Here is a 26,119-nt window from a genome sequence, read left to right on the forward strand (position 1 = left end):
TTTAGTATATTTACAAAGTTGTGCAACCCGCACCACTTATCTAATTTTAGAAAATTTCCCTCACCCCAAAAAGAAACCCTGTACCCCTTAGCAGTCAAACTCCATCCCCCCCTTCTCCTAGGCCCTGGCAACCACTAATGTACTTTTTTTTTTATTGGAGTATAATTGCTTTACAATGGTGTGTTAGTTTCTGCTTTATAACAAAGTGAATCAGCTACATATATACATATATCCCCATATCGCCTCCCTCTTGCGTCTCCCTCCCACCCTCCTTATCCCACCCCTCTAGGTGGTCACAAAGCACCGAGCTGATCTCCCTGTGCTATGCAGCTGCTTCCCACTAGCTATCTATTTTACATTTGGTAGTGTATATATGTCCATGCCACTCTCTCACTTCATCCCAGCTTACCTTTCCCCCTCCCCGTGTCAAGTCCATTCTCTACATTTGCGTTTTTATTCCTGTCCTGCCTCTAGGTTCTTCAGAATCTTTTTTTTTTTTAGATTCTATATATATATATGTTAGCATACAGTATTTGTTTTTCTGACTTACTTCACTCTGTATGACAGACTCTAGGTCTATCCACCTCACTACAAATAACTCAATTTTCTTTCTTTTTATGGCTGAGTAATATTCCATTGTATATATGTGCCACACCTTCTTTATCCATTCATCTGTTGATGGACACTTAGGTTGCTTCTATGTCCTGGCTATTGTAAATAGAGCTGCAATGAACATTGTGGTACATGACTCTTTTTGAATTACGGTTTTCTCTCCCTCATAATATTTAAATGAAATATTCAACTACATTACTACAGTCTATTTTTAAGTGTTGAAAAGGATTTCCTAGAGTTATCTTACCACATGAAGCATATGGTAAGTTTTGTTTCATATTCCTGACTGCGTTTTCTCATTTCTCAGCCAAACAGGTAGGACTCGTGAGATCGCAGTGCCTTCCAGGAATTATACCCCATACACACGAGTCCTGGAGTTAACCATGAAGAAAACTCTGACTTAAGCACTTGGAGACGTGCACTTTTCACTGATGGACAAAGGCCCTGGAACCCTGTGGCGTGAAGTCTGGAAAGGGTGACTGTTGCTTTGTCCTATACACTGTTTAAGCTGCAGTGGAAACTGCTGAGGTTCTGATCCACTTCTTAAACATGAAGGAAAGTGGAGGGGGAGGGGGAAGGCAGGAGAGAGAGGTTTCAAGTCATATTTCAAACACCCAACCAGTGTATGTACCCTGCTGTACTGGGCCGTCATTAGCTTTCCATGCGGACACTGAGTCCTATCAGGAGAATTCCCTCACTATTTTCTGTTTTACTAGACTTTGGCTGGGAGGAAACAAGGCATTAACTTGAAATTTCATGTTACTTATTGCCAGGATCATTTGTTACAGCATGAAGGTTTTATTTACCCGTAGAAGTATTAGAGGCGGTGTTTCTCTGTTACAGGGAAGCCTGTCCGCAGGAGTGCAGGCACATGGGGAAAAGTGACCCTGGGAAGGAAGGGGCGGGTGCCGAGGACCTGTGCAGGGGTGTGGGAGCCTCGGCTGCAGCTGGTCCTCGTGTGGGCAGACACGCTTCATTCTGACGTGCTAACCCCTTGGTTTACTTTGTGCCTTATGCCTTTATGGGGCCAGCTGAAATCACTGTATTTATTCAACCTGTGATTTATTTTTTCTTTCTTTCTCACTTTAACTGAAAGAGAATTTTGTGTGTTGTGGAAATTTAATCACTTAATGTTTTCAATATCAATTGGTGTTTTTGCTGAAGGAATGAGTGATTTGTTCATGCATGCTCTACTTTGATATTATAACCTATGTCACATGTTTAATAAATGCCATATATTTTGTTCTACTGATGCTATCATTGTGTGTCATCCATGACTGTGTAGAAGGGGTTTTGGACTGTCCAAGTCAGGGCACCATAATCTTTCAATCAGTACAGTCCTTAGAATCATTTATAAACCATTAAGAGAAGCTGTGTGTGTGTGTGTGTGTGTGTGTGTGTGTGTGTGTGTCTTTAAACCCTGAAATTTATCTAGTTAACCTACCTTCTAGAAACACTAAGATGCATTCATGTTTATAAAATTAAAAAATCATTTTTACTTAAAAAAAAATCATGCTCCCTTGTGCCCAAACTCCCTACCCCTTACTCCCCAACTTTAAAAAAAAAAGCCAAAGAAAGCAAAGCAACTCAGTTGAGTAAATCACCACAAGTCAGGACAGTGTCAAGAGGAAAATGCATGTTTTGAAACCAAATTTTTATTTAAATTGTGGTTGTGGGACCTTGGGCATATCATCAAAGCTCTCTGAATATCAACTTCATGTTCTAAAAACTTGGGATAATCACACCTACCCGGTGCTCGCTTCGGCAGCACATATACTAAAACTGGACCGATACAGAGATTAGCATGGCCCCCGAGCAAGGATGACACGCAAATTCATGAAGCATTCCATATTTTTTCCACAAAGTAAACTTAAAATGGCTTAAGGACTTAAACATAAGACATGACACCATAAAACTTCTAGTCGTGAACATAGGCAAAACATTCTCCGACATAAATCATACCAATGTTTTCTTAGATCAGTCTCCCAAGGCAATAGAAATAAAAATAAACAAATGGGACCTAATCAAACTTAGAAGCTTTTGCACAGCAAAGGAAACCATAAAAAAACCCAAAAAGACAACTTAGAGTATGGGAGAAAATATTTGCAAACAATGTGACCAATAAGGGCTTAATTTCCAAAATACACAAACAGCTAATACAACTCAATAACAAAAATACCCAATCCAAAAATGGGCAGAAGACCTAAACAGACATTTCTCCAAAGAAGAAACACATAACCAAAAGGCACTTGAAAAGATGCTCAACATCACCAATTATTAGAGAAATGCAAATCAAAACTACAATGAGGTACCAACTCACACCAGTCAGAATGGCCATCGTTAAAAATTCTACAAGTAACAAATGCCGGAGAGGGTGTGGAGAAAGGGAACCCTCCTACATTGTTGGTGAGAATGTAAGTTGCTGCAGCCACTATGGAAAATGGTGTGGAGAATCCTGAGAAAACTAAAAATAGAATTACCATATGATCCAGCAATCCTATTCCTGGCCATATATCTGGACAAAACTATAATTCAAAAAGAAACATGCACCTCTATGTTCATAGCAGCACTATTCACAATAGCCAAAACATGGAAACAACCTAAGTGTCTATCAATAGATGGATAAAGAAGATATGGTACATATATACAATGGATTACTACTATTCAGTCATAAAAAAGAATGAAATAATGCCATTTGCAGCAACATGGATGCAACTGGAGATTATCATACTGAGTGAAGTAAGTCAGAAAGAGAAAGACAAATACCATATGATATCACTTATATGTGGAATCTAAAATATGACACAAACGAACCTATGAAACAGAATCTTGGACATAGAGAAGAGACTGGTGGTTGCCAAGGGGGAGGGCATTGGGGGAGGGATGGAGTGGCAGGTTGGGGTTAGCGGATGTAAGCTTTTTTTTTTTGGCGGTACGCAGGCCCCTCACTGTTGTGGCCTCTCCCGTTGCGGAGCACAGGCTCCGGATGCGCAGGCCCAGCGGCCACGGCTCACGGGCTCAGCCGCTCTGCGGCATGTGGGATCTTCCCAGACCGGGGCACGAACCCGTGTCCCCTGCATCGGCAGACCGACTCTCAACCACTGCGCCACCAGGGAAGCCCAGATGTAAGCTTTTATACATAGAATGCACAAACAACAAGGTCCTGTATAGCACAGAGAACTATATTCAATATCCTATGATAAACCATAATGGAAAAGAATGTATATATAACTGAATCACTTTGCTGTACAGCAATAATTAACACAACACTGTAAATCAACTACATTTCAATTAAAAAAAAGAAAATCACACCTGATAGGCCAATGTGAGTGCCAACTGAGGTAGGTCACGCAGAGGTCTGGCCTGGGGATGGACGCAGAGGAGGGTGCTGCCATTCTGAGGTGTGTTTTAAAGCACTGTTGACTCCTGGCTACCTTCACTCTTTGAGCTGCTCTAGCAGGAGAAACCGTTTCCTAGCGCAGCCCCAAGGAGGAGCATTTCAGGAAAAGGCAGGCCTTGGGGCCAGGAGGTAGGGAAGCAGGACTCAGCATGGCAGAAGGTATGGCAACCCCTGGGCCCCTGGAGAAGCTGATGTGGAAACAGCTTCTAAATGAAACGGCATAAAGAATGTCGGTTTTAATACAACCAAGACTGTTCTGCAAGCGCTCCACATCACCCCCCCCCCAACTTTTTTCTTTTCTTACAACAGTCAAGAAAAGGAAAAAAATTAGTGATTTTAAATTCAAAGGATGCCAGGGATCATTCCATAGCATTAAAGGTGTCCCTGGGCCCTTTATACTTTTATATATACCTTCAACATGTGGAGAATTTTAAATATTATTTGAACTATTTAGAAAGACCACTGAAGAGACTTCCTCAGTGGTAGACTTGAAACTGAAAAAAACCAGAGCCGATCCTTCTCAACCCTTTGTCAAAATTAGTCCCACTGTCTGAAAGAGTGATGTTTGTTCTTAAACCTCCTCATAAGCATGGGTACTGTGTAGAACTGGGGGAATGATCTCTAATATTACACAGCAAATTCATCTAACTGAAATGAAAAACAGCAGTGTGTTAAGTTTTTTTAAAAAAAATGTATTCCTATGATAAGGCCTCAATTAATATTCTCATTCCTATCCTTCCAGACTTTCTTAAACACACCCCCTTCCCCCATTTATTTTGTTTTAGCACACATAGGACCCTATACTGAGAAGCAGAATCGTGGTATTCAGGAACGTGGGCTCTGGAGACTGTTTCAGCTTAGTCACTAGTGTGTGGCTTGAGCACAGAACCTCTTTGAGCCCCTGTATAATGGGATCAGTGACAGTTCTTTCCCAACTGTCACTGTGTGCAGATTAAATGAGTTAATATCTGTGGAGTTCTTAGAATAGTGCTTGGCACATAGTAAGCACTTAGTAAGTGCTACCTATTATCACTACATACTTTTGTAACCACATATATAATCATTTATATATATAGATACAGATGTACAGAGCTACACCACTGTTTCTTACAGCTAGCTGGATTCCAGTTTATTGAGGTACTATGGTTTACTTGACCTATCCCCTGATGTTGGAATTTTGGAGGCTGTCTTTACTCTTTTTAAAGCAATCCTCTGCTCAACCATCTTGTACACATGTATTTGTACACTTGCTTAGGATAAATTCCTAGAAGAGGAATCGCTGGGTCACAGGTTAGGCACATTTAAGTCTTTTCGTGCATGTGGTTCCAATTTGGCCTCTGGAAATTGGAGTCCACTGAAAGCTCTCACCAACAGTATGAGTTCTTTCCCGACTCCGTTGCCAACACTAGGAGTGAGAAATGAAGGTGTGTATAAAAGTGCCTGCTTTACGCAGGCACGCCCCCCCAAACAGGCAGTGAATAAAGTTCCTTCAGGATATTGCCTTTGGATACCTGAGCTCGGGACCGTGCAGGTGTGAGCTGCAGGCCTGTAAGTGTCCTCAGGGCCCAGAGAGTACCGGGCAGCCGAATGGAAACAGGACTGGGCTTACTTAGAAGAAGCTGGTGTCCCACAGGATCCTGGCATCAGATGGCCTGCTGCTTAGTGAATCAGAAGCAAGAGTCAGCCATTGGGACAAAAAATTCAGGCCACGTGCCTGACATGGGGTTTGAGTCTGGGTGGCACATGCCCCAGAGGGTTCCTTTCAGGGCTAGCTGGGGAGAGAGGAACATTTGGGAAGTCTCTGGAGTTTGGTGATGTGACATGGTCTCCCCGACAGAGGGTGCACCAACCAAGACTGACCCTGAACTGGTCCACGTGTCTGTCTACTCTGGACACCCTCTTTCTCCCCAGCAAATGCCATTGGCCTGCTCCAGGAATGCTAGGGTGGTCCCCAAGACAGAGGGTGGGGTGAGGGGTATGACAGGAAGGGCAGGATTCCTTCCTGTCCTATTTCAGGCCACATCAGACCATAGTGATCTCCCTGACATCCAGACTCAGAGGCCCAGTTCAGTTCAAGCAGTGCATGCCAGGTGCTGGGGACACACAGATGTGTACCCTCAATACCCTCATCCTCATCGAAAATTATTCCCAGTGAGTCTGTCTCCTCCTGGTCTTTGATGTCTCTGAATCCCAGGGGTAGTTTTTTCCTGCTCCCTTCTTTTCTACTCTCACATCAAATGACTGACCATAGTGTACATTTCCTTTCTCTCCATCCATGTAAGCTCCTTAGGGGCAGTTTCCTATAAAGGAGGGGACTCATTCCACACCTCAATAAGCATGGAGAAATCTACAAATGAAAAGTATCCAGAAGGAGCCTTCGCTGGGGGAAGTAAAGGAGACCAAGAGTTACGGACCTAGGCACAGCATGCAAGCAGTCAACCTTCATAGCAGTTCTGTGTAGAAAATGTCACTACCACTGTTTTGTGGTAAAGGAAATGGAAACTCAAAGAGAGATGAAAATTGCCTGAAACCACCCAGGCCCGTCTGATTCCAGAACAGGGGTGGGAAGACTGGAGTCGGTATTGCCACTAAATTGCAATACTCCCTTGGGTGGGTCACCTCTGCTCTCAGGTGCAGGGCTCCCATGAGCAGCTCTGCCTAGGAAGGAAATGGAATTCCACCCCCCCCCCGCAGAGGCCTGCTGTGATGATCATGTGAAGCAGCACAGGAAAAGTTTCCAGCACTGTGCCAGAGACATACCTGCAATCGGTACCAACAACTGACCCCTGCTATCAGTACTAGTCACTACTGTGAAGGAGGTGTTGCACATGAATATTTTTAAACCCAAGGATTTCCTCTTATTGGACACACATTAGAGACAATGAATAATGCTTACTTGTGAGTAGGATTGTGCAGAAGGAAAGTAGGGCAAAAAAAAAATTGTGTCTGGATAAACATAAGATTAAATAAACCATAGACTCCTTTTCCTTTCATGTAAATTTGAGAATAACTCACTTGACTTTGTCAGAGGAGGACAAGCCCCAAAGAAAGACTGGAGATATGTTTCTGGAAAGAGAGACCAGAGGAAAGAGACCAGAGGGAGACGGCTGCAAAGTTTGGAGGTAATTTGTTAGGCAGGATTAGATTACTAATACATGGTATGAAGTATAAATCAAAGAGGTTTTTGCATATGGATGTCCAATTAATTGTTTTAGCACCATTTGTTGAAAAGACTACCCATTTTCCACTGAATTGCCCTTGTACCATTGTTGGAAATCAACTGCCCATACAGGCACAGGTCTATACACTCTGTTATACACTCTGTTATACTGATCTAGTTGTCTATCTTAACACCAGTCCCACACTGTCTTGATTACCGAAGCTTTATCTTAAGCCCTTGAAGTCAGGTAGTATAGGCTTTTCAACTCTGTTCTTTTTCAAAGTTGTTTTGGCTATTCTAGGACCTTTGAATTTCCATATGAATTTTACAGTCTGTCAGTTTCTACCTATGGGCTGCTGGAATTTTGACTGACATTACACTGAACAGATAGATCCCCAAGGAGAAAACCAAGACCCACTGCTGAGTATCAGGCCAGCTTGCAGCTGGTGGGACTAGGTGAGTTCCTGAATGCTGGGGCTGCTTCTCTCTTCTTCAGTTGGGAAGGTACCAGGTAAAAACTTCCATAATGTATTCAGATGAAGGTATAGTATAATCTTTGTGGAATTCTGAACAAAATATTGTAAGAAACATTAATTTGTGCCCAAAGGCCATAAAACTGATGTAATTTGAATGCAATAAAATATAAATAAATGGCAAACAGTTCTTGGGGGTTTTCTCTTAATTTTTCAACACATACTTTTGAGTTTTAACATACAGCATTTACAGCATTCACCTTCCTGAATTAGGGGTGTGGGGGGCTGAGAAATAATTAGTAGGCAATTTTTTGGCCCTGGAACTTTTCTTGTAAATGTTTTCTTTGGCAGCCATACTCTTGAGAACAGGAAGTTACTCTCTTGTTACAGATTTAAGACTTTTCTGAGCCAAATAACAGAAAGCTGGATTAGTTCTGAAATGAAGGGGGAAAAAAACAACTCTTGGCTCTTGCTGGAGATTAATGACATGTTGCAAATATTTTAATTCTCCCCTTTCCCCTCTAACTTGCCACCTCCTAAACAATGCATATTCAGCCTGAAAAATCTTAACTGGTCACTTTGTGGCCCAACCCTAAAATAAAATATCTTTATGGCACCCACAAATTTATTTAAACATTTTTGGAGGGCTGGGGGAAGGAAATAAGGGCTGTCTCAAGTTGACCTTTTTTATCACAAAATCCCAATACGGAATTTAAAACAGAAAATGTAGTTGTAAAGATGCTAATGTTTCTACAGTAATCATAAAGATTCATAATTTTCTTTGACCTTTTAAAATGGCTTTTGCTATAAATAAAAATGTTCAATCAAGCTTTGTAAACAAACTCTATATATTATTAGAGATGCTTGCAAACAACTTCTTAGCAATTGTTCAAAATAACAGGATTATATCCTTTGACTAGAGCATTTATTAGTCTGACTACAAATCATGCAAACTGGTTTTCCCCAGAAAAGGCTGAGTTCTTTTGAATTAATATCCACTTTTTACACTTGATTCTAGCAAAAACAAACCGCCTCCCCAAAACCAAACTTGCAATATCAATGAAGTTTACAATCTGTGGGGACATTAACTCTATGAATCACCTGACAACCATTTGTAGGGATTCCTTTTTGGGGGGGGCGGGGGGGGGCCGCACCGCACAACGTGCAGGATCTTAGTTCCCTGATCAGGGATTGAACCCATGACCCCTGCAATGGAAGCGTGGAGTCCTAACCATTGGACCACCAAGGAATTCCCTGTAGAGATTCTTAAAACACAGAAGGCCTTAGGAAAACAGATTTAGAGGTAAAGAACACCTTCCTATAACAAGTGATCTAGGAAGTGATCGAGAAGTTTTCATGGTATCAGTCATCCTTCAGTATCAACAGAAGGTTGGGGAATTGGTTCCAGGCCCCACATTCCCACAAATACCAAAATCCACAGATGCTCAAGCCTGTTATATAAAATGGTGTAGTATTTGCATAAACGTACGCACATTCTCTCGTATAATTTAATTCATCTCTAGCTTATTTACAATACCTAATACAATGTAAATGCTTTGTAAATAGTTTCCCATTCACAGGCAAATTCAAGTTTTGCTTTTTGGAACTTTCCAGAATTGTTTTTTCTTTTTCTGAATATTTTGGTTCCAAGGTTTGTTGAATCCATGGATGTGGAACCCACATACATGGAGAACAGACTGTAATTGCAGCCTCTCAAAAAAGAAAAAGAGTTGGCCTACATTTTTCATTTATACTTGCATCACACACCCAAATGTCCTGGTGTCCAGGAAGTTTGCATCAAAGTGGCAAGGTTCTGTGGTAGGATAATGGGGGTGAGTGGCTGGTGGCAGGAAGAGGCAAGAAGAGTGCTCACCAGGATTATAAGTACATGTCCATCTTAAAATCACTCAAATTCATTATTTTGAAAAACTCTGTGCTGCTGAGCAAATTCATCTGTAGATTGGATGTGGCCAAAGACCCGGAATCTGCAACCCTTTATTTACATTATCTAACGTTTTTCTTTCTGTGCATTATAAAGAAAATACTTATTCCTTCAAACCACCTTTTTCTCCAGTCAGCTTGAAGTGATGTTCCTCCCACATCATTCATTACCCTTTGTCTGTTTTCTGCTATTTTGACAACTGCAGGTTTTTTTTAACCTTATAAACAATCTTAAATTACTCAGAGCTGTCATCCATTAGATATAAAAATTAAATTAAGCCCAAGAATTCTAGGTGATGGAAAACATGATCCAGTCCCACAAGATACGGGCAACCACAGGAGTCCAGCAAAGGTTGATAATACCCTAAACTTCATTAATGTTGGATGACTATTTATTTAAAGGGAGCTACCTGCTTCCTGGTTTACTGCATACCAAATATTTCTTCAACATTTATGAACTTAAATAGATGCAGATGTTGTCAAAGAATAACATCAGTCATCCTAGAATACTATAATTTAAGCACTGAAATGCACCTTGGAGTTTCTCTGGTTCAATACCCTCATTTTAAATGGGAGAAAACTGAGGCCTGGGAAATTAACTGGCCACAAAGTTAGCGGTACACAAACCCTCTCCTCCCAAAATCATAGCTGGAGATTGACAAATTTCATCACCACCCCTTCACTTCTCTGATCTGGATCACCTTTACTGTCTATATACTATGCTTGACTATTCCTCTCCTCCAAATTTTGGAGAAGAAAATCAAGGATGACTTTTTTTTCCTTTGTCATTCTCCCGACTCTATATTATGGGTATCCCTTGCTCCTTTTCTCCTATTCCCCCTAGCTGAAGCTTTTCGGAGCTAGCTGTGTTCTTTTTCATGCAAGACAGAGAATTAAAGGTGACCAGATACTTGATTCCGGCTAGGTCTCATGAGAGGAGAAGGGTGGTCAGTTTTCTCTAAGTCCATTTTGCTGCCGATCACCAGTTTCTTTATTTTATGGCCTCTGATGTACATCAGATTCCAAAGAGTGAGACATACAGTGTGCCAGCATTGTGGTAGAGACTTGGTTCTTCTTTCCCTCCACTAACGGCACAACTCTCAAATCCCTCTCCCATGAAACTTGAAAGGAAATTATTAAATCTCACCCTTTAGTGACTTTGCAAATTACCTCCCTTAAACAATGTACTGGATATTTTATGAAGAATCTTAAGACAAGGCCCACTTACATATAGGAGGGTCTGCCCTCCAGCATGGAATCTGAAGCAATTCTAAGCAAAGTTTCGTTTTGACATCCTCCCTTTTTGCCTGGCCTACATATTCTCCAAATTGTGAAAAGGAGGCCTTCTGGGGTCTTCCTGCCACCTGAACTCTCTGTTTTAACACTTTCTCTGGTCTACTCTTCCTCTCCAATTGCTCAAAATTCTCTCCATTTTCTCACTTTCCCTCCTAACAAAGCCCACTCTTTTAGTGTAAGTCATCACCTCAGCTAGCCTTTTGTGAGAAAGCCATTTGGAACAAATTCACACTCAACTGTAAATGACTGATAGGCCGCAACCCTTCTAGAAATATCTACTGTCTCAAGGGAAGATCCTTTTTAACCTAGTAGTTTTCTTATTGGTGGAATTTTAGCCAACGCATCAAAGGGAAGTGAAATAAGTCAGGAGAGGGGAAGATATTTTACATCTTATTCAAGATTCTGTCTCCTGAAACAGACTCAGACATAGAGAATAGACTTGTGGTTGCCAAGGGGGAGGGGTTTGGGAGAGGGAAGGATTGGGAGTTTGGGATTAGCAGATGCAAACTAGTTTATATAGGATGGATAAACAACAAGGTTCTACCCTATAGTACAGGGAACTATATTCAATATCCTGTGATAAACCATAATAGAAAATATGGAAAAGTGTATATAACTGAATCACTTTGCTGTACAGCAGAAATTAACACAACATTGTAGATCAACTATCCTTCAATAAAATGTAAAAAAAAGAAGATTGTCTCCTAATGGGAGAGGGAGGAGAAGGAGCCTCAGCTACAGTGTCTGTACATTCTGTACCACACAGCAGTACATGCGAGCTTTCAAGGACTTTTTTTTTCTGGTTTGTGAGTTTATTCATATGAAAAATCATAGAAAGGTGCTATTCAATCACCATTAGTCACATATCTAACCAATAATCTTCATTAATGTTGCTAATTACAAAGTAAATCACCTGGAACTTTAGAGAATCAAACATTTAATTTTTTTTCCTGAATTCTCTCTTCACATGCTAACAAAAATATCATAAAACACTGTGGTGGCCCGAAATGGGAAATTTGTCACCAAACAACACTCAACCGTGTGAAAGTCTGAAGAGATAAGAATTCTTTCCCTTTGACTTGAACCTTATTTGGCTGGAATTTTCTCACCAGAGTCTTCCTATTTTTTTTCCATGGGCAACTGCCCCCTTGATTAATCCCATTTCCCTCAGTCTTAGTTTTTCCAAGCAGCTGAGCAAACAAAGATGCAGGCAGCCATTTTAACGTACTTCCTCCCTCAAGCCCTCTGGGATGGGCCGTCTGTTCATCCTGTTCATAAACCAATGGCCTGAATGTGCTTGGAGAAAGCAGCAAGGATCTTCTGTCAGGATTAATTTTAATAGCCCACAGTCTGTCACTGGGGAATCACAGCCCTGGTAATTAGCTTTAAATTACTATTTGCTGATAAAGAGGGAGATATGAGCTGAAAATTTGGTTCCTCATTTTAAACAGTTTGGATAACTAATGCAAGAATTTACTTTTAGTGTGGAGTGCATGCACTTTACAGCCTAAACCCTTGGGTAGCTGAAGAAAACCTTTTGTTGCAGTGGGATCACAGTGAAATACAAAGAGGAGAAATGTGACATTTTTGTAGAAGTATAGAATTTTAGAGCTGGAAGGGAAATGAATCTGTGAATTATGCAGATGGCTTCACAGGGGAATTCTATCAAACATTTAGAGAAGAGCTAACACCTATCCTTCTCAAACTCTTCCAAAATATAGCAGAGGGAGGAACACTGAAATTTTTTCTATGAGGCCACCATCACCCTGATACCAAAACCAGACAAAGATATCACAAAAAAAGAAAATTACAGACCAATATCACTAATGAACATAGATGCAAAAATCCTCAACAAAATACTAGCAAACAGAATCCTACAACCCATCAAAAGGATCATACACCATGATCAAGTGGGATTTGTCATACGAATGTAAGGATTCTTCAATATACACAAATCAATGTGATACACCATATTAACAAATTAAGGAATAAAAACCATATGATCATCTCAATAGATGCAGAAAAAGCTTCTGACAAAATTCAACACCCATTTATGATAAAAACTACCCAGAAAATGGGCATAGAGGGAACCTACCTCAACATAATAAAGGCCATATATGACAAACCAACAGCTAATATCATTCTCAATGGTGAAAAACTGAAAGTATTTCCACTAAGACCAGGAACAAGATAAAGATGTCCACTCTCGCCACTCTTATTCGACATAGTTTTGGAAGTCCTAGCCATGTCAATCAGAGAAGAAAAAGAAATAAAATGAATACAAACTGGAAAACAAGAAGTAAAACTGTCACTGTTTGCAGATGACATGATACTATACATAGAAAATCTTAAAGATGTCACCAGAAAACTACTAGAGCTAATCAATGAATTTGGTAAAGTTGCAGGATACAAAATTAATGCACAGAAATCTCTTGCATTCCTATACACTAACAATGATAGATCAGAAAGAGAAATTAAGGAAACAATCCTATTTACCATCGCAACAAAAAGAATAAAATACGTAGGAATAAACCTACCTAAAGAGGCAAAAGACCTGTACTCAGAAAACAATAAAACACTCATGAAAGAAATCAAAGATGACATAAACAGATGGAGAAATATACCATGTTCTTGGATTGGAAGAATCAGTATTGTGAAGATGACTATACTACCCAAAGCAATTTACAGATTCAATGTAATCTCTATCAAATTACTAATGGCATTCATCACAGAATTAGAAAAAACAATTTTACAGTTTGTATGGAAACACAAAAGATCCCAAAGCGCCAAAGCAATCTTGAGAAAGAAAAACGGAGCTGGAGGAATCAGGATCCCCGACTTCAAACTATAGTACAAACCTATAGTAATCAAGACAGTATGGTACCAGCACAAAAACAGAAATATAGATCAATGGTACAGTATAGAAAGCCCAGAGATAAACCCACGCATATGTAGTCACCTAATTTATGACAAAGGAGGCAAGAACATACAATGGAAAAAAGACAGCCTCTTCAATAAGTGGTGCTGGGAAAACTGGACAGCTACATGTAAAAGAATGAAATTAGAACACTCCCTAACACCATACACAAAAATAAACTCAAAGTGGATTAAAGACGTAAATGTAACACTGGACACTATAAAACTCTTAGAGGAAAACACAGGAAAAACACTCTTCGACATAAACCAGAGCAAGACCTTTTTTGACCCACCTCCTAGAGTAATGAAAATAAAAACAAAATTAAACAAATAGGACCTAATTAAACTTAAAAGCTTTTGCACAGTGAAGGAAACCATAAACAAGACGAAAAGAAAACCCTCAGAATGGGAGAAAATATTTGCAAAGGAAGCAACAAAGGATTAATCTCCAAAATACACAAATAGCTCATTGAGCTCAATATCAAAAAAACAAACAACCCAATCAAAAAATGGGCGGAAGACGTAAATAGACATCTCTCCAAGGAGGACATACAGGTGGCCAACGGACACATGAAAGGATGCTCAACATCACTAATTATGAGAGAAATGCAAATCAAAACTACACTGAGGTATCACCTCACACCAGTCAGAATGGCCATCATCAAAAAATCTACAAACAATAAATGCTGGAAAGGGTGTGAAGAAAAGGGAACCCTCTTGCACTGTTGGTGGGAATGTAAATTGATACAGCCACTATGGAGAATAGTATGGAGGTTCCTTAAAAAACTAAAAATAGAGCTACCATATGACCCAGCAATCCCACTACTGGGCATATACCCTGAGAAAACCATAATTCAAAATAGGGGGGCAAGGGGAGGATGGCGGAAGAGTAAGAGGCGGAGATCACCTTCCTCCCCACAGGTACACCAGAAATACATCTACACGTGGAACAACTCCTACAGAACACCTACTGAATGCTGGCAGAAAACCTGAGACCTCCCAAAAGGCAAGAAACTCCCCAGGTACCTGGGTAGGGCAAAAGAAAAAAGAAAAAACAGAGACAAAGAATAGGGACGGAACCTGCACCAGTGGGAGGGAGCCATGAAGGAGGAAAGGGTTCCACACACTAGGAAGCCCCTTCACGGGTGGAGACTGCGGGTGGCGGAGGGGGAAGCTTCGGAGCCGCGTTGGAGAGCGCAGCCACAGGGGTGCGGAGGGCAAAGCGGAGAGATTCCCGCACAGAGGGTCGGTGCCAACTGGCACTCACCAGCCCGAGAGGCTTGTCTGCACACCCGCCAGGGTGGGCAGGGCTGGGAGCTGAGGCTCGGGCTTTGGTCTGATCCCAGGGAGAGGACTGGGGTTGGCGGCGTGAACACAGCCTGCAGGGGGTTAGTGCACCACGGCTAGCCGGGAGGGAGTCCGGGAAAAAGTCTGGACCTGCCGAAGAGGCAAGAGACTTTTTCTTCCCTCTTTGTTTCCTGGTGCGCGAGGAGAGGGGGATTAAGAGCGCTGCTTAAAGGAGCTCCAGAGACGGGCACGAGCCGCAGCTAAAAGCACGGACCCCAGAGACGGGCATGAGATGCTAAGGCTGCTGCTGCCGCCACCAAGAGGCCTGTGTGCGAGCACAGGTCACTATCCACATCCCCATTCCAGGCAGCCTGTGCAGCCCACCACTGCCGGGGTCCCGGGATCCAGGGACAACTTCCCCGGGAGAACGCACGGCATGCCTCAGGCTGGTGCAACGGCACAGTGGCCTCTGCCACTGCAGGCTTACCCCTCCCTCCCCCCGGGCCTGAGTGAGCCAGAGTCCCCGAAGCAGCTGCTCCTTTAACCCCGTCCTGTCTGAGCGAAGAACAGACGCCCTCCAGGGACCTACACGCAGAGGCGGGGCCAAATCCAAAGCTGAGCCCCGGGAGCTGTGAGAACAAAGAAGAGAAAAGGAAATCTCTCCCAGCAGCCCCAGAAGCAGTGGATTAAAGCTCCACAATCAACTTGATGTACCCTGCATCTGTGGAATACATGAATAGACAACGACTCATCGCAAATTGAGGACGTGGACTTTGAGAGCAAGATTTATGATTTTTTCCCCTTTTCCTCTTTTTGTGAGTGTGTATGTGTATGCTTCTGTGTGAGATTTTGTCTGTATAGCTTTGCTTCCACCATTTGTCCTAGGGTTCTATCCATCCGTTTTTTTTTTTTCCTTTTCTTAAAACATTTTTTTTCTTAATAATTATTTTTTATTTTAATTATTTTTTTATTTTACTTCTTTCTTTCCTTCCTTCCCCCCTCCCTCCCTCCCTCTCTCCCTCCTTCCTTCCTACCTACCTACCTACTTTTTCTCCCTTTTATTCTGAGCTGTGTGGATGAAAGGCTCTTGGTGCTGCAGCCAGGAGTCAGTGCTGTGCCTCTGAGGTGGGAGAGCCAACTTCAGGACACTGGTCCACAAGAGACCTCCCAGCTCCACATAATATCAAACAGCGAAAATCTCCCAGAGAACTCCATCTCAACACCAGCACCCAGCTTCACTCAACGACCGGCAAGCTACAGTGCTGGACACCCGATGCCAAACAACTAGCAAGACAGGAACACAACGCCACCCATTAGAGGACAAGCTGCCTAAAATCATAATAAGGCCACAGACACCCCAAAACACACCACCAGACGTGGACCTGCCCACCAGAAAGAGAAGATCCAGCCTCATCCACCAGAACACAGGCACTAGTCCCCTCCATGAGGAGCCTACACAACCCACTGAACCAACTTTAGCCACTGGGGACAGACACCAAAAACAATGGCAACTACAAACCTGCAGCCTGCAAAACGGAGACCCCAAACACAGTAAGATAAGCAAAATGAGAAGACAGAAAAACACACAGCAGATGAAGGAGCAAGATAAAAACCCACCAGACCTAACAAATGAAGAGAAAATAGGCAGTCTACCTGAAAAAGAATTCAGAATAATGATAGTAAAGATGATCTAAAATCTTGGAAATAGAATAGACAAAATGCAAGAAACATTTAACAAGGACCTAGAAGAACTAAAGATGAAACAAGCAATGATGAACAACACAATAAATGAAATTAAAAATACTCTAGATGGGATCAATAGCAGAATAACTGAGGCAGAAGAACAGATTAAGTGACCTGGAAGATAAAATAGTGGAAATAACTACTGCAGAGCAGAATAAAGAAAAAAGAATGAAAAGAACAGAGGACAGTCTCAGAGACCTCTGGGACAACATTAAACGCACCAACATTCGAATTATAGGGGTTCCAGAAGAAGAAGAGAAAAAGAAAGGGACTGAGAAAATATTTGAAGAGATTATAGTTGAAAACTTCCCTAATATGGGACGGAAATAGTTAATCAAGTCCAGGAAGCACAGAGAGTCCCATACAGGATAAATCCAAGGAGAAATACACCAAGACACATATTAATCAAACTATCAAAAATTAAATACAAAGAAAACATATTAAAAGAAGCAAGGGAAAAATAACACACAAGGGAATCCCCATAAAGTTAACATCTGATCTTTCAGCAGAAACTCTGCAAGCCAGAAGGGACTGGCAGGACATGTTTAAAGTGATGAAGGAGAAAAACCTGCAACCAAGATTACTCTACCCAGCAAGGATCTCATTCAGATTTGATGGAGAAATAAAACCTTTACAGACAAGCAAAAGCTGAGAGACTTCAGCACCACCAAACCAGCTTTACAACAAATGCTAAAGGAACTTCTCTAGGCAGAAACACAACAGAAGGAAAAGACCTACAATAACGAACCCAAAACAATTAAGAAAATGGGGATAGGAACATACATATCGATAATTACCTTAAATGTAAATGGACTAAATGCTCCCACCAAAAGACACAGATTGGCTGAATGGATACAAAAACAAGACCCATATATATGTTGTCTACAAGAGACCCACTTCAGACCTAGAGACACATACAGACTGAAAGTAAGGGGATGGAAAAAGATATTCCATGCAAATGGAAACCAAAAGAAAGCTTAAGTAGCAATTCTCATATCAGACAAAATAGACTTTAAAATAAAGACTATTAGAAGAGACAAAGAAGGACACTACATAACGATCAAGTAATTGATCCTAGAAGAAGATATAACAATTGTAAATATTTATCCACCCAACATAGGAGCACCTCAATACATAAGGCAAATACTAACAGCCATAAAAGGGGAAATCGACAGTAATATATTCATAGTAGGGGACTTTAACAGCCCACTTTCACCAATGGACAGATCATCCAAAATGAAAATAAATAAGGAAACACTAGCTTTAAATGACACATTAAACAAGATGTACTTAATTGATATTTATAGAACATTCCATCCTAAAACAACAGAATACACATTTTTCTCAAGTGCTCATGGAACATTCTCCAGGATAGTTCACATCTTGGGTCACAAAGGAAGCCTTGGTAAATTTAAGAAAACTGAAATTGTATCAAGTATCTCTTCTGACCACAACGCTATGAGACTAGATATCAATTACAGGAAAAGATCTGTAATAAATAAAAACACATGGAGGCTAAACAATATACTACTTAATAACGAAGTGATCACTGAAGAAATCAAAGAAGAAATAAAAAAATACCTAGAAACAAATGACAATGGAGACACGACGACCCAAAACCTATGGGATGCAGCAAAAGCAGTTCTAAGAGGGAAGTTTATAGCAATACAATCCTACCTTAAGAAACAGGAAACATCTCGAATAAACAACCTAACCTTGCACCTAAATCAATTAGAGAAAGAAGAACAAAAAAAACCCCAAAGTTAGCAGAAGGAAAGAAATCATGAAAATCAGATCAGAAATAAATGAAAAAGAAATGAAGGAAATGATAGCAAAGATCAATAAAACTAAAAGCTGGTTCTTTGAGAAGATAAACAAAATTAATACACCATCAGCCAGACTCATCAAGAAGAAAAGAGAGAAGACTCAAATCAATAGAATTAGAAATGAAAAAGGAGAAGTAACAACTGACACTGCAGAAATACAAAAGATCCTGAGAGATTACTACAAGCAACTCTATGCCAATAAAATGGACAACCTGGAAGAAATGGACAAATTCTTAGAAATGCACAACCTGCCAAGACTGAATCAGGAAGAAATAGAAAATATGAACAGACCAATCACAAGCACTGAAATTGAAACTGTGATTAAAAATCTTCCAACATACAAAAGCCCAGGACCAGATGGCTTCACAGGCGAATTCTATCAAACATTTAGAGAAGAGCTAACACCTATCCTTCTCAAACTCTTCCAAAATATAGCAGAGGGAGGAACACTCCCAAACTCATTCTACGAGGCCACCATCACCTTGATACCAAAACCAGACACGGATGTCACAAAGAAAGAAAACTAGAGGCCAATATCACGGATGAACATAGATGCAAAACTCCTCAACAAAATACTAGCAAACAGAATCCAACAGCACATTAAAAGGATCATACACCATGATCAAGTGGGGTTTATTCCAGGAATGCAAGGATTCTTCAATATACGCAAATCAATCAACGTGATACATCATATTAACAAATTGAAGGAGAAAAAGCATATGATAATCTCAATAGATGCAGAGAAAGCTTTCGACAAAATTCAACACCCATTTATGATAAAAACCCTGCAGAAAGTAGGCATAGAGGGAACTTTCCTCAACATAATAAAGGCCATATATGACAAACCCACAGCCAACATCGTCCTCAATGGTGAAAAACTGAAAGCATTTCCACTAAGATCAGGAACAAGACAAGGTTGCCCACTCTCACCACTCTTATTCAACACAGTTTTGGAAGTTTTAGCCACAGCAATCAGAGAAGAAAAGGAAATAAAAGGAATCCAAATTGGAAAAGAAGAAGTAAAGCTGTCACTGTTTGCAGATGACATGATACTATACATAGAGAATCCTAAAGATGCTACCAGAAAAACTACTAGAGCTAATCAATGAATTTGGTAAAGTTGCAGGATACAAAATTAATGCACAGAAATCTATGGCATTCCTATACACTAATGATGAAAAATCTGAAAATGAAATCAAGAAAACACTCTCATTTACCATTGCAACAAAAAGAATAAAATATCTAGGAATAAACCTACCTAAGGAGACAAACGACCTGTAAGCAGAAAATTATAAGACACTGATGAAAGAAATTAAAGATGATACAAATAGATGGAGAGATATACCATGTTCTTGGATTGGAAGAATCAACGTTGTGAAAATGACTAGAGTACCCAAAGCAATCTACAGATTCAATGCAATCCGTATCAAACTACCAATGGCATTTTTCACAGAACTAGAACAAAATATTTCACAATTTGTATGGAAACACAAAAGACCCTGAATAGCCAAAGCAATCTTGAGAACGAAAAATGGAGCTGGAGGAATCAGGCTCCCTGACTTCAGACTATACTACAAAGCTACAGTAATCAAGACAGTATGGTATTGGCACAAAAACAGAAAGATCAATGCAACAGGATAGAAAGCCCAGAAATAAACCCACACACATGGTCACCTTATCTTTGATAAAGGAGGCAGGAATGTACAGTGGAGAAAGGACACCCTCTTCAATAAGTGTTGCTGGGAAAACTGGACAGGGACATGTAAAAGTATGAGATTAGATCACTCCCTAACACCATACACAAAAATAAGCTCAAAATGGATTAAAGACCTAAATGTAAGGCCAGAAACGATCAAACTCTTAGAGGAAAACATAGGCAGAACACTCTTTGACATAAATCACAACAAGATCCTTTTTGACCCACCTCCTAGAGAAATGGAAATAAAAACAAAAATAAACAAATGGGACCTAATGAAACTGCAAAGCTTTTGCCCAGCAAAGGAAACCATAAACAAGACCTAAAGACAACCCTGAGAATGGCAGAAAATATTTGCAAATGAAGCCAATGACAAAGGATTAATCTCCAAAATTTATAAGCAGCTCATGCAGCTCAATAACAGCAACAAAAAAACCAATCCAAAAATGGGCAGAAGACCTAAATAGACATTTCTGCAAAGAAGATATACAGACTGCCAACAAACACATGAAAGAATGCTCAACATCATTAATCATTAGAGAAATGCAAATCAAAACTACAATGAGTTATCATCTCACACCAGTCAGAATGGCCATTATCAAAAAATCTAGAAACAGGGCTTCCCTGGTGGCGCAGTGGTTGAGAGTCCACCTGCCGATTCAGGGGACATGGGTTTGTGCCCCAGTCCGGGAAGATCCCACATGCCACGGAGCGGCTGGGCCCGTGAGCCATGGCCGCTGAGTCTGCGCATCCAGAGCCTGTGCTCCGGAACGGGAGAGGCCACAACAGTGAGAGCCCCCCCCCCAAAAAAAATCTAGAAACAGTAAATGCTGGAGAGGGTGTGGAGAAAAGAGAACACTCTTGCACTGCTGGTGGGAATGTGAATTGGTACAGCCACTATGGAGAACAGTATGAAGGTTCCTTAAAAAACTACAAATGGAGCTACCATATGACCCAGCAATCCCACTACTGGGCATATACCCTGAGAAAACCATAATTCAAAAAGAGTCATGTATCAAAATGTTCATTGTAGCTCTATTTACAATAGCCTGGAGATGGAAACAACCTAAGTGTCCATTATCAGATGAATGGATAAAGAAGATGTGGCACATATATACAATGGAATATTCCTCAGCCATAAAAAGAAACAAAATTGAGCTATTTGTAATGAGGTGGATGGACCTAGAGTCTGTCATACAGAGTGAAGTAAGTCAGAAAGAGAAAGACAAATACTGTATGCTGACACATATATATGGAATTTAAGAAAAAAAATGTCATGAAGAACCTACGGGTAAGACAGGAATAAAGACACAGACCTACTAGAGAATGGACTTGAGGATATGGGGAGGGGGAAGGGTAAGCTGTGACATATATACACTATATACAGTACCAAACGTAAAATAGCTAGCTAGTGGGAAGCAGCCGCATAGCACAGGGAGATCAGCTCGGTGCTTTGTGACCACCTAGAGGGGTGGGATAGGGAGGGTGGGAGGGAGGGAGATGCAAAAGGGAAGAGACATGGGAACATATGTATAACTGATTCACTTTGTTATAAAGTGGAAACTAACACACCATTGTAAAGCAATTATACTCCAATAAAGATGTAAAAAACAACTAAAAATAGAACTACCATACGACCCAGCAATCCCACTACTGGGCATATACCCTGAGAAAACCATAATTCAAAAGGACACATGTACCCCAATGTTCACTGCAGCGCTATTTACAATAGCCAGGTCATGGAAACAACCTGAATTTCCAATGACAGATGAATGGATAAAGAAGATGTGGTACATATATACAATGGAATATTAGCCATAAAAAAGAACGAAACTGGGTCATTTGTAGAGATTGTGGATGGACCTAGAGTCTGTCAGAGTGAAGTAAGCCCGAAAGAGAAAAACAAATATCATATATTAACGCATATATGTGGAATCTAGAAAAATGGTACAGATGAACTTATTTGCAGGGCACAAATAGAGATGCAGACATAGAGAACAGACATGTGGACACGGGGAGCGGGGGAAGGGGATGGTGGGACGAACTGGGAGATCAGGATTGACATATATACACTACCATGTGTACAACAGATAGGTAATGGGAACATGCTATAAAGCACAGGAAGCTCAGCTCTGTGTTCTGTGATGACCAAGATGGGTGGCGGGGGGGTGGGAGGGAGTTCTGAGAGGGAGAGGATACATGTATACATATAGCTGATTCACTTTGTTGTACAGCAGAAACACAACATTGTAAAGCAATTATACTGAAATAAAATATTTTTTAAAATAAAATTTAAAAATCTTTCAGTTAAAAAAATAAAAAGCACAGAAAGTAAAAAAAAAAAAAAAAAAAAAAAAAAGAATTTACTTTTAGTGTGGAGTACATGCACTTTACAGCCTAAACCCTTGGGTGGCTGAGGAAAACCTTTTGTTGCAGTGGGATCACAGAGAAGTACAAAGAGAGGAAATGTGACATTTTGTAGAAGTATAGAGCTGGAAGGGAAATAAATCTGTGAATTCCTCAGCATAGAGCTTCCTATGAGGCTTTCTGTTTCTGATATCTGTGCAGAGAAATGGATTCTCCTTATTGCCCCTTCCACTTTTTTCTCTCTCTACCAGGTCCTTTCTCTTTCCGTTTTTCACTCTGTTTTTCTCATACCCAATTCCAATTGCCTGTTCCTTCCCTTACTTTCTCTTCCCGAACTGGCCAGGCTCCTGTCAGTTATTTGTGAAATTCTGCCTGAAGGACAGACAGATGAGGCAGCTGGCAAGACTAGTCCATCGAGAAAGCACTTTGGGGGACTGACTGGAAGAGGAGGGTTGGTAAATGGTACACAGGTGTCAGCCATCGTTCAATTAAGTCTTGGGTTTACCACTCTTGATTAATTTTTCATTAGCTATGGTTGCTATGGACTTGACTCAAAGTTCAGCATATTCCATTTCCACACGGATGCTTAAGAAAAACCACATTCTCACACACACACGAAAACAGAATTTGTTTCATAGTTGTTTATGACCCTTGGTTTTCATCTCTTCTCCATGTGCTCAGCACGTACCAGGGCAGAGCAAAAGCGAGCCTTCCCTCTCCTCAGTCAGCTCTCTCACCCTGAAGGCCAGTCATCAATCAAGCCTTGATTTTCCTAACACTGATGAGATTGGGCTCTGTATTAGGGTTCATCAGAGTAAAAGATCCAATAGGGTGTGTGTGTTTGTGTATTGACAATTGTATCAGCCATTATGAGAGAGAGAGAGAGAGAGAGAGAGACGGAGGGAGAGGGAGAGGAGGAGAGGAGGAGAGAGAGGGAGAGAGAGGGAGAGAGAGGGAGAGGAGGAGAGGGAGGGAGAGGAGGAGAGGGAGGGAGAGAGAGGGAGAGAGAGGGAGAGACGGAGGGAGAGGGAGAGGAGGAGAGAGAGGGAGAGAGAGGGAGAGAGAGGGAGAGAGAGGGAGAGAGATATTCATGTTAAGGAACTGGCTCACAAATTATCACTGCACGGCAGACCAGCAGGTTAAGACCCAGGAACTTGCAGTTCAAGTCTGAAGGCTATCTGCTGGCAGAATTCCTTCTTGCTGGGGGAGGTCAATCTTTGTTCTCTTAAGGGCTTCAACTGATTGGCTGAGTCCCATGCATATTATAGGGGGCGATCCGTTTACTACTCTAATTCCACTGATTAGAATGTTAATCTCAGCAAAAAAAACTTTCACAGGAACATTTAGAATAAAGTTTGACCAAATTTGTTCACTTGCTAAGCCTCTTGGTTAGTGATTAGAGAACTAGACAGTTGCTGCAACCGCTGTTAGGAATTCGTATTTGTATTATGATAACTTTAAGTCCTAAGTTATGTTGTGTAAAAGATTCTATCCCATACCACTGAAAATATTTTCACAGTAATTATGATTAACGTTTATATTAAAAGCTTAAGATCTGTATATCTAGAAGGGTATTTCATAAAGAAGGGGAATATGGGGGAAACGCAGAAAGAAAAATTATGAGAGGGAGATTCTATTAGTACCTGCTATATGCAATAGGGGAGACAGAAAAGCACAAATATAGCTCCTGGACAGAATTCCCTGACTTTACAAGTTTGTTAGAAAAGAAATCACCATGCACAATACAACTGGAGAAGCATAATATGTTCTAAGCACTATAGTTATGCTCAGAGAGCAATCTGGGTTGGAATAATCTAAGAAGGTTCAGGGAGAAGGTGAGACTTGAGCTAAGATTTATAATGAGCTAGGGGAAAAGGGACAGCCTTCCACAAAAGGAAAACAGCTGGGGGCAAAATTCTGAGGCTTGAGAGAAAGCATCCTTGCTTTGAGGGCACATGTGGCCCAGGATCAGATGGGGGAATAAAGGCCTTCAGCTGCAGTCCAGGGACAGGGTGGGAAAGGCTTTGGGGGAGCTTGTCAGGGGACTGCTATCTGACAAGGGCCTTACTCAAGTACTTCTCATTTAGCTAGGGATGGAGCAGGTTACTGAAATTCTGGGCTTCAAAGCAGGGCTTATGTTGAGAATTTTGATACATTAAACTGATCAGAATGGACTAGACTGCAAGGATACAGAAATGGCTTCAGCTGTGCTCCCTCAAGTAGCTTCAGATTTTATCTAGCCTTCTGTCTGACTGGGATGGAATTGCTTGTTTATTGTAGCACCACACAAAGGACGGAGAAAATGTAAATTTTCCATATCAAAGGAGGGGGAGACTGGTGTTGGAGGTTATAGGGTCTTTCAAACCTCCCAGTGGATGTCTGTTATGACTATAGCATGCTTCCCACTATTTTCTTTGGGACACAGCTCTCTTTGCTGAACTATAAAGAGAAGGTAAGAGCTAGGTGTGATGCTTATTATACTGCTTTCTTCAACAGCCTAAAAAACTTTCTCACAATTTGGAAGAAGGAAATTTTCAAATTGGTGTGGTAGAAAGAGCTCACCTGGGCATGTGTCTAAAATCTGATGTCCTCACTTAGGTTTGTGCCTTGGGAAAACTTCAGTTTTTGTGCCTTTGTTTTTCTATAGGCAAAATAGGGAACTGTGAAAGAGAGGTTCTCCACTGGCTTGTACAGCACCTCCCACCCCCATCACCTCTTGTGGGGCTTGGCAATCGTGTGTGTGTGTGTGTGTGTGTGTCGGGGAGGGTTGCGTTTTAATCGTGTGTGTGTGTGCGCGCGCGCGCGCGTCGGGGAGGGGTGCGTTTTGTATTGTTACGAGGACTCAGGGGTGCCAAAGCAACTAGTGGGCAGAAGCCAGACACCAAATATCTTGCAATGCCTGAGGCAGTCCCGCAAACGAAGAAAAGTCCTGCTCCAAATGCCACAGAACCCCATTAAGAAACGCTCATGGTCCCTAAGGGTCCTTCCAACTTTCACATTTGAGGACTTCACTAAGCCTTGCATCTGGAGGGCCACGCCATAGGCCAGGGCCTCCCGTGCCCGGCACATCCCCCAACCTCACCAACTGCTAACCAACTCATCACTCAGGCTTCCACATGTATTTCACTTCTCGGAGATACCTTCCCTGGTGCCTGTGGCCGTCTTATAATTCTATTGTTTGACTGTTACTTGATTAATGTCTGCCCCCCTCCCCCACTCGGTCGACTCCTTAAGGGCCCGAAGCACTCACCTAATACTTTCTGAACGTAACAGGCGGAGAGCGGATGCACAGAGGAAGAACAAGTGACTCGAAAGCGCGCCTCGCCGGCGTCTGACGTCACCCCGCAACTTCCGTTCCTTCCCGCCCCTCCGGCCACCCCTCCTCCTTGTCCATGTTTGTTT

General features: G+C 41.4%; 1 protein-coding gene and 1 long non-coding RNA gene across 3 annotated transcripts in view; one reads left to right on the forward strand and one right to left on the reverse strand.

Annotated features, from left to right (window-relative positions):
• Positions 1-1,869, forward strand: part of MYZAP (myocardial zonula adherens protein) — a 119,330-nt gene extending 117,461 nt beyond the window's left edge. For both annotated transcript variants that reach the window (XM_082618377.1, XM_082618378.1), the window contains one exon: positions 920-1,869. In XM_082618377.1, coding sequence (XP_082474503.1) covers positions 920-1,016 — 97 coding nt within the window. In that variant the 3' untranslated portion in view covers positions 1,017-1,869. The remainder of the gene's footprint in view (positions 1-919) is intronic.
• LOC309802652 overlaps positions 1-26,095 on the reverse strand; it is a 39,187-nt gene extending 13,092 nt beyond the window's left edge. Inside the window, exon 1 of the long non-coding RNA XR_014293843.1 lies at positions 25,968-26,095. This is a non-coding gene — a long non-coding RNA (uncharacterized lncRNA). The remainder of the gene's footprint in view (positions 1-25,967) is intronic.
• Between the last annotated feature and the right edge of the window lie 24 nt (positions 26,096-26,119).

The sequence above is a fragment of the Mesoplodon mirus genome (genome assembly GCF_964341445.2).
Source record: "Mesoplodon mirus genome assembly, chromosome: 4".
Classification (NCBI taxonomy): Eukaryota; Metazoa; Chordata; class Mammalia; order Artiodactyla; family Ziphiidae; genus Mesoplodon; species Mesoplodon mirus.